This window comes from Vombatus ursinus, unplaced genomic scaffold (assembly GCF_900497805.2).
Source record: "Vombatus ursinus unplaced genomic scaffold, bare-nosed wombat genome assembly UNPS02009918.1, whole genome shotgun sequence".
NCBI lineage: Eukaryota > Metazoa > Chordata > Mammalia > Diprotodontia > Vombatidae > Vombatus > Vombatus ursinus.
In genome coordinates this window covers 595567-604881 of record NW_020949696.1, presented here as the reverse complement: position 1 = coordinate 604881, position 9315 = coordinate 595567, and the positions used below count along the sequence as shown (strand labels likewise).

The 9315-nt window shown below is 46.8% G+C and overlaps 1 protein-coding gene across 2 annotated transcripts; it reads left to right on the top strand.

The window, feature by feature from the left end:
- The first annotated feature begins 1399 nt into the window (after positions 1 to 1399).
- On the top strand, positions 1400 to 7712 carry INSL3 (insulin like 3). 2 transcript variants are annotated; one of them, XM_027853236.1, is made up of 3 exons: positions 1400 to 1467; positions 4816 to 4987; positions 6633 to 7712. In XM_027853236.1, the coding sequence occupies exons 1-3, from the start codon at positions 1465 to 1467 to the stop codon at positions 6833 to 6835; spliced, it is 378 nt and encodes a 125-aa protein (XP_027709037.1). In that variant the 5' UTR covers positions 1400 to 1464; the 3' UTR covers positions 6836 to 7712. The 2 variants fall into 2 exon arrangements, with proteins under 2 accessions (XP_027709037.1, XP_027709036.1); XM_027853235.1 differs by having other exon boundaries at positions 1411 to 1467; positions 6594 to 7712.
- Positions 7713 to 9315: the final 1603 nt, after the last annotated feature.

Here is a 9315-nt window from a genome sequence, read left to right as displayed (position 1 = left end):
CTTCCTTCCTTCCTTCCTTCCTTCCTTCCTTCCTTCCTTCCTTCCTTTCTTCCTTCCTTCCTTTTTTCTTCCTTCCTTCCTTTCTTTCTTAAATGTTTCCATTTTAAGATTTTTTCTTTAAGATTTTTAAAGATTTCTGTACTTTTCCCCCAATATATGATTTTATTTTCCCCCAATTACATGTTAAAACAATTTTTTAAACATTTTTTTAAAAAATTTTGAGTTTCAAATTCTAACCCTCCCTCCCTCCCTTCCTCCCTCCTTGAGATGGTAAGCAATCAGATATAGGTTATATACATGTGCAATCATACAAAGCATTTCCATATTGGTCATTTTGTACAAGAAGACCCGAATAAAAGAATTAATGAAAGAAAGTGAAAATAGCATGCTTCAGTCTGTATTCAGACAATATCAGTTCTTTCTCTGGAGGTGGATAGCATGCTTCATCATGAGTCCTTTGGGATTGTCTTGGATCATTGTGTTGCTGAGAATAGCTAAGTCATTCAGAGTTCTTCATCATATAATATTGCCGTTACCATTTATAACTCCTGTCTAGCTAGAGAAATGAGGCCTGGGAAACAGAATGGGATAAATGATCAGTCAAGAGCCAATTGTGCTTCTTTTATGTCAAATTTCTTCTTATTCTCCTTCCTTTTTGAATTCTCATTCATCGGGTCTCTTAATGGGCCAGTCCCAACCTCTTCGAAAGGAAAAAGCATAAAATCAGAATTCATCTCCTTCTCGTCCTGTTTGGAGGCTTCTTTCACTGCTGTAGAACAGGGTTGGGGAAGCTTATAAAGGAACCAGAGACTACATATTTGTTTTGGCTGATTTTAATAAGACTACTTCTGAGGCAAAAAAGTCTCTTCTGTTGTTACACTTCAAAACAGTATAGAATCTGTCATTTGGCTCATCTTTCTTGAGTGCCACCATGATAATGTCTGAAACATAGAAATCATGTCCTTTTCACATTACACTTTTGGCAAATACATAGTCTCCGACCTGTAGAACGAGACAGGGCATAACACCTCCCACGGGATAATGAATACAGTGGGTACAGTTTGAGACTCTCCACATTTGAACTACACAAGTGTACATGTGGGGCCAACACACCTCCCTCCAATGCCTGGAAAATAGAATCCGTTTTCCCTCTGATCTTGTAATAACCTTCTGGTCTTTGAGAGGATCCATTCTTTTGCTTCTGAATGTCTTCCCTTGGTTTTAATATGATTTCCTCCTCCATACAGTGGGAGTTGATGGGCTGTTTGTGCAGTTGGTGATAAGTACAGAGGGTCTCTTCTCTAAATGGTGTGTTGCCATAGATGATGACCTCCGTGGATGAATTGGAAGATGTGATGGTTCCAAGGATGACTTGGAAGACATGATGGTTCCATCGAAGGCTTTGGAAGATACTTGGGTTCTGTGGATGACTTGGAAGATGTGACGGCTTAGAGGCTGCTACTAATGGTAAGGATTTGGGGTGTGTTTTCCCTTCCTTGGCAGTTGGGTGGCAGTTTGTGGTTGGAGTGGGAAGGTTGGTAGGCTCCTTCTCCACAGGAGATGATTCCTTGGGTGCTGGTGGGGTCTGGGCTGAAGGTGGAGATACTCGCTTGAGGATCACTGCTGTTTCTAGGGCTCTTGGCTTTCCTTCTCATCCATGAAAGTTGATCGGCAGTTGACATCAATATCAGGCCTCGTGTCCACAGGGGACACTTCTCTGGATGATAGTTGTGGGGCCTGTGCTGGAAGATGAGCTAGTGGTTTGAAGGGCTCTGCTGTTCTCTGGGACCTTCCATGGTGGTTTTCTGGCAGTTGGCATTGATGGCAGGTTCCATCTCCTCAGAAGCAGGTGGTCTGGGGTGTTGTGCTGTTTCTAGTACTCATGGGCTTACCTGCCTTTCCAAGGCAGCTGGTTGATAATTGATGGTGTCGACTGTGATGGTGTTGGCAGGTATACCCTTCCTCAATTGTCCTTCTACTATAGTTATTTGTGGACGTGATGTCTCCAGGGAGACAGCCTAGGTATTCTCTTTGACTCCTCACCCCCTCTTACCCCCCCCACCAAATCAATGGCCAAGTCCTGTTGTTTCAACCTTTCTTTTTTGTCATTATATACATTTCTTTCTCTTCTCTGACCCCACCACCACCCAGTGCGCTCATCACCTCACACCTGGGCTATTGCCATAGCCTGCTGGTCTGCCTCCCTGCCTGAAGTCTCTCCCACTCCAGTTCATTGTCATTAACCTCATCTTCATCCTCATCCTCTTCATTATCATCACCATCATCATCATAGATAGCATTTATATCACACTTTAGGGTTTGCAAAGTGGTTTAAAAATATTTCATTTGATTCTTTTTTATGGATGTGAGGAGAATTTCTTTATTTTGTTTTTTTCCCACTTAATAGTATTTTATTTTTTCCAATTACATGTAAAGATAGTTTTCAGAATTCGCTTTTATAAGATTTTGAGTTCCAAATTTTTTTCTCCCTCCCCCCTCCCCAAGATGGCATGCAATCTGATATAGGTTACACATGTACAATCATATTAAACGTATTTCCACATTAGTCATGTTGTGAAAAAAGAATCAGAACAAAAGGGGGAAACCATGAGAAAGAAAAAACAAAAAAAATGAAAATAGTGTGCTTCAATCTGCATTCAGACTCCATAGTTCTTTCTCTGAGTATGGATAGCATTTTCCATCAGGAGTCTTTTGGAATCGTCTTAGATCATTGTGCTGCTGAGAAGAGCTAAGTTTATCTGTTAGTCATCCCACAATGTGGCTGTTACTGTGCATGATGTTCTCCTGGTTCTGCTCACTTTGCATTTGATTCTCACAATTATTTTATGAAGTAGGTGTTATTATTAGCCACATTTTACAGATAAGGAAACTGAGGCAGACAAAAGTATAAGTGACTTGCCCAAGGTCACACAGCTAGTAGGTGTCTGAGGCCCAATTTGAACTCAGGGCCTTCCGACTTCAGGGCTGGTGCTCTATCCACTGCAGCACCACCTAGCTCTCCTCCCCCCTCCTTAACCCTAGTTCCTTCTTTCTGAGTCTACTCTTAATTTGCTCTCCCATCTATATCTACAAACAAGGGGGGGGGGGGGCAACTAGGTGGCCCAGTGGATAGAGCACCGGCCCTGGATTCAGGAGGACCTGAGTTCAAATCCAGTCTCAGACCAAACACTTGACACTTACTAGCTGTGTGACCCTGGGCAAGTCACTTAACCCCATTGCCTAACCAAAAAAAAAAAAAAAAAGTAAAACAAAACAAAAAACAAAAAACAGGAGTTTGTATAGAGTTGTTTAGACCTTGTCTTTCTCATTAGCTTATGGAGTCCTCAAGCACAGGGATTGGTTTTTGTTGTTGTTATGTTGTGGTTTTGTTTTGTTTTGTTTTGTTTTGGTTGCGGGGGCTTTCTTTGTATTCCCAGCACTTAGCACAGTGTCTGGCATATAGTAGGCACTTAATAAATGCTTGCTAATCAACTGTGCCTCCATCTTGGACAGAGGCCAAGACAAGCCAATCTTCATTCCTCTCCTAGCTCTACTTCTGGATTTCCAGGCTTCACAGGATGCCCCCAGTGGATAGCCCTCCCCTTTCCAGCTTCCTTGTATCTGTTGTCTTCCCCCCTTAGAGAATAAGGAAAAGAGAATAAGCATTTAGATAGCGCCTGCTGTGTGCTGGGCACTTTACAAATCTCAATTGATCCTCACAACAATCCTTTGAGGGTAGGAGCTATTATTAGCCCCATTTTAAACTGAAGCACACAGAGGTTAAATGACTTGTCCAGGGTCACACAACTGTTGTTGTTTGTCTTTCCTTGTCAAAGAGGATGCAGGACATCAGAAGGGTGGTGGATATCTTGACTTGCTGGTGAAGTGGATTTAAGTGAGGCAGAGCAGGGCAAAGTCACCAGCCTCACTCTCTCCTCCGGGGTCATCTGGGCCGTTGGTAAGACATAGATCAGGATGACTGTCAACGGCCCCGGATGCAATGGGAGATGTTAGTAAATGTCTGAAGTCAGATCTGAACCCAGTTCTTCCGGACTCAGGCCCAGTGCTGTATCCGCTGTGTCATCCAGCTGCCCATAAAACATATGCCCTCTGTGAGCAGGGATTGTCTTTCTTTTTGCTCATATTTGTATCCCCAGGGTATAGCACAGGGCTCAGCAAACAGTAAGTACTTAATAAATGCTTGTTGCAGGACAGATAGAAGTGGGGTCTGACTTGTTCTGCTTGATACCAGAGCTGGGGGTAATTGCAAAGGTAGATTTAGGCTTGTCCTCAGCAAAAATAAACAAACCAAAAAAACCCCCTCAAACTTCGGAATGTTCAGACTGGGCCACAGGCAGGTGGGGTGGGGGTGTTCCTCATCCCTCTAGGGGTGGACGAGCCAGAGAGTGGCCGAGCACTGGCTGGGGACATTTGAATATGGGTCAGACTGGCCAGCCTCCAGGGCCTCTTCCACCTCTGTCAAGGGTGGGCATCCCCTTTGCTCCGGCCTTGCCCTCCCTGTGGGCATCTGGTCTCTCCTCCAGAATCTCCCTGCCTTCTTCCCTAGCTCCCTTCTCTTGGGCCTCTCTAGCCCTACAGCCACACTGGCCTTGGCACCTAAGGTGCCCTGTTCCTCCTTCCCAGGCACTGAGCCCAATCAGATCTTCCAGAACGGCCTCCGGGACTCTGCAGCTGCAGGGGGGTGGGGAGAGTAGGTGGTGGGTGAGCAGGGGGAAGCCTGGGGGAGGACTATAAGAGCAGGAGCTCTGGTTTGAGGAGGGCTCCACCATCACCCTCTTCTGACCCTGTGCCCAGGCCATGTCCCACCTGCTGTCCCTGTTCCTGCTCCTGCTCCTGCCGGCCCGGGGATGCTCCAGGGAGGAACCCCAGAAACTCTGTGCCCACGACTTCATCCGGGCCCTCGTCCGGGTCTGTGGCGGCCCCCGCTGGGCCCCCCCTGAGGAAAGGCAGGGCATCAGTGGTGACCGTGAGTCCTTGGGACAGGGGGAGGGTGGGAAACAGGTCCCCAGTTTCCCTTAGCTCGTGTGTCTGGGTGTGTGGGTGTCACCGAGTCCATTGATGAATGTGCCTCCAGTCTGTTTCCATCTATGTCTGTTTCTTCATCTGTCAATCTGCAAGTCTTTACTAGGTCCCCTGAGCTGGAGGACAGGAGGTGAGTACTGTGGGATAATGGAAAGAGGGTCTGATTTGGACTTCCACAATCTGGGTTCACTTCCCAACATCTGGTTCAGGGCTTCATAACCCCTTTTTGTGCCCCAGACCCCTCTGACAGTCTGTCAAAGCCTAGGGACCCCTTCTCAGAATCGTGGTTAAATGCTAATTGAGGAGAATGCCAAGTTTCAGTTACAGGTTAGTGAAAATAAAAATGCAATTTTCCCCCATCCAAGTTCACTAACTCTTCTGGAATCCAGCCAGATCTGTGAACCCCAAATTAAGAATGCCTGATGTAGTCCAATGCCTTCATTTTAATGAGGAGTAAACTGAGCCCTGCCCCACCAACATTTGCCCAAGATTACACAGGTTATGGCAGGTCTGAGATTCAAACCCAGGTCTTTGGACCCCAAATCCAGTGCTCGTTCCAGGAAACCAAGCAAGGAAGGTCTCTCTGTTATCCCTGAGCCTCAGTGTTGTGCCTTCAAATCTCAACACTGTCCCTTACAATTGCTTCTGGTAACCCCTCCCTCCCACCCCTGAGAAAATGGCAAAGATTGTGTGTGTGTGTGTGTGTGTGTGTGTGTGTGTGTGTGTGTGTGCGTGCGCGCGCATGCTTGGAGGAGGGCAGGAAGCACAGGAGCTCAGTAAAGGAGGTAGTAAATATTTTATTAGCCCTGTAGAACAGAATGAGGGCTGTAGATAACAGCTAGCTGGGGAGTCAGGAAGATCAGAGTTCAAATGTGACCTCAGACACTTAATAGCTGCGTGACCCAGGACAAGTCACTTAGCCTTTTTCTGTTTCAGTTTACGCATCTATAAAAAAGGGGGATAATAGCAGCACCTACCTCCCCGGGTTGTTGTGAGAACCAAATGAAATATTTATAATGTGCTTTATAAACCTTAAAGGGTTAAGTAAATGCTGACTATTATCATTGATAATAATTATCTGTATTAGTAACAATCTTATTTGCAAATAAATTCATAAAATAATTGATAATAAAACTTTACTTATAATAATGGATAATATAGTGTTTAGAAGGACCTTAGAGGTCATTCAGTCTAACTTCTTCATTTTATGGAAGAAACTGAGGCCCCAAAAGGTGACTAGGTTACTCAAGCTCACACAGGTAGTGTCAAAGGCAGGATTTGAATCCAGAACCAATGTTCTTTCCTATCACACTGTATCACACTGTAGTGTGTTTCATACTGAATTTCAGAGAGGTTGAGCAATTTGCCTGTGGTTGCAAAGCCAGTAGGCATTCAAGGTATTCATGTGCTTCTGCGTCCAGAGTGATAAGCCTGAGATGGGGCGGGGGAGGGTGCTGAATGGGGGGACCAGGGGAATGTGCAGCCGACACATTTTGCTGACTTCCCTGGGGTTGGTCTTGTCTGGTACCTCCTTCCCACCCCTCCCTCAGGAGAAATACTTCAGTTACTTCAAAACAGACCCTTCCCAGGAATGGCACCAGACGCCAACACGGAGGAGAACTTGGACGTGGGACTGATGCTGAGGCCTGGCCTGGTTGCAGATGCAGGGGGACTGGAGCCCCACTCTGGCATCTACAGAGCCCATCGCTGGAGAAGAGCCCCCAGCCCAGCCAAACACTGTTGTAACGACGGCTGCACCAAACAAGATCTGCTAGCTTTCTGCCCCCATTAGTTTCCCCAGAAAGGAAAACTGAGGCAGAAAGGTCCACTGACTTCTCCAAGTACTCCCAAGAAGATCAAAGGAACAGAGTCTGGGGTCTAGCCCGGGCTGTGTGGTGCCTTAGCTCTGAACTCAGTCTCCTGGGGTTTGGGTTCAAGCCTGTGGCCTTCAGTGGTCCCCAGATCTCCCTGCAGCAATTGGAGGCTTGACTAGAAAGTCTGTAGTTTCTGGGGGAGGGAAAGAGAACCAGGCAAGGTTATTACCTCCGCTAACCCTGAGCTCCAATGTTGTGACTTCAAATATCCTCACTTTGTCTTCTGTATTTGTCCCGGGTGGGGGGGGAAACCCTAAGAAACTAGCAAAGGGTAATGTTTGTCTGTGGTGCGTTGAGGGATGGGGTGGAGACCTTGGCTGAAGTCACTCCCCATGGGGACCAGTGGGTGGTTGTTGCCCCTAGGAGTCCAAGGAGAAGAAGAATTTTTAAAGTGGTTTTCTTCTAATCACCCCGGGATGGAGATTATGGAAAAGACATTTCCCCCAACTTGCAGATAAGGCTACTGAAAAGAAGTGGAAAAAATCCGGATCACAAATGGCAGTCAGTAGAGACCATCTGTCTTTTTACAGATAAGGAAAGTAGGTCTCAAGAAGAAATCATAAGCTAGTCTCAGCAGTCTGCTGAGTCCAGATTGGCTTCTTTTTCCTATGTTCCGTTGTCTTTGTGGACTTCAGGGCCTCTGTGCACGGCTAAGGCCTCCATGACCCAGAAATCCATTGCCCTCCAGCACTTAGGTGGCATGCTGGGTAGAGGTAGAGGGCTAGTCAGGAAGACCCAAGTTCAAATCCATATACGACCCTGAGCAAGTCACGTTGTCTGCCTCAGTTTCTTCAACTATAAAGTGGGGATAATAACAGCACCTACCATCCAGGGTTACTGTGAGGATCAAAGGAGATATTTGGAAAGTGCTTAGCACTCGTGCCTGCTGCATAGTAGGTGCTTAATAAATGTTGGTTTCCTTCTCGTCTGTCTGCCTTCTCCACATTGCCGCACTCCCTACTCCTCTAGCATCAACTCCCAATTCAGCTTAGATCGAGGAAGAGGGGGACACTAGGCACAGAAAGGTGGGAAGGGAAACCCAGAAACCCAGAGGGGCAGGAAAGTTGGAGTCCAGCTACTAATCCATCTCAGTACATCTCCAACAGCTTCCCTTGGAGGCTTCTTGGAAATGGGGCCAAGGTCACACTCAGAGACCACGGATGGGGAGAGGCACAGGTGCAGGGCTTTCAATAATTTTTTATTGGGGAAGGAGGAGTAAACCAGGCCCTGACATTGTTTCACCCCCTCCCAGCCACTCCCAAGAAGTTAGTGGGATTCAGTGGAAAGTCCCCTGGGCTTGAATTTAAGTCCTAGGGACTTACTGTTGCTGTTTGTTGAGTCTGACTCCCCATGACCCCACTTGGGTTTTTCCTAGCAAAGATATTGGTGTGGTTTGCCATTTCCTTCTCCAGATCATTTTACAGATAAGGAAACTGAGGTTAGTAGATTAAGTGACTTGCCCAGGGTCACAGAGCTAGTTAAGTGTCTGAGTTCAGATTTGAACTCCTGACTCCAGGACCAGTGCTCTGTCCACTGGGCCACCTAGGGCAACGGCTTCCTCAATCTGGCCCTGTTTTATCTGTATCATCTGTAAAATGAGGAGGTTGTATTAGATTAGGTTGTAAATTCTTTGACAAGAGCAGGGGCTGTGTTGACTCTTTCTGTAGCCCCCAGGCTCGGCACAATGCCTGGTGCATGGCAGGAGCTTAATAAATGTCTTTTGCCTGATTAGATGGCATCTGAGATTACTTCTACCTCTGACAGCTGGAAACACCAAATCCCTCTGGGAAGTTCCCGATACTGCTCCATCCTCTCGGCTCGGCTCCAATCCCAGATGCATCCTGCCGGGACAATGAGGAAGTCGGTGCTCCGGCTTTATAGTGAAGAGATCAAGGATTGAGAGCTGGCAGGGGCCGTCTGCTCAGACCTCCCTCATTTCACAAATGATGAGAATTTCTAGGCCGGGGAAGTTAAGTCGTTTGTCCAACGTCACACAGTAATAAGCCGCAGCGGCAAGATTTTAACCGGGGTCCCGCAGCTCTGGAGGTGTGCTTTTTTTCCCACTGTCCTATGCTGCCTCCTATGTATTGGGCCATGCTGTGTGGATACAGAGCCTCCCTTGACCTCAGGCAAGTAGCTTCCCATCAGAGACTGTGCGCTTCCTTGGAAATGAGGACTCTTGGTTAGAAAGGGGCTCCTCCTCCCTTCTCTGGGGCAGGTTAGGGTTCTGCCTAATGCCCCGAGGAAGAGCTAGGGCACATGAGGGACCCAGAGGGAAACCCAGAGGATCACAGGGTTTAGACCTAAAAAAGCCTCTATTGTACATTTAGTCCAAACTTACCCATTTTGCAGATGGGAAAACAAACTTTGAGAAGGGAGAGACTGCCTCATGGTGGGA

Excerpts from the sequence above, each read along its gene's own strand:
- INSL3 (XM_027853235.1), top strand. Across the intron at positions 4,988-6,593 it reads GCAGGGCATCAGTGGTGACC|GAGAAATACTTCAGTTACTT; the intron begins GTGAGTCCTTGG and ends CCCCTCCCTCAG.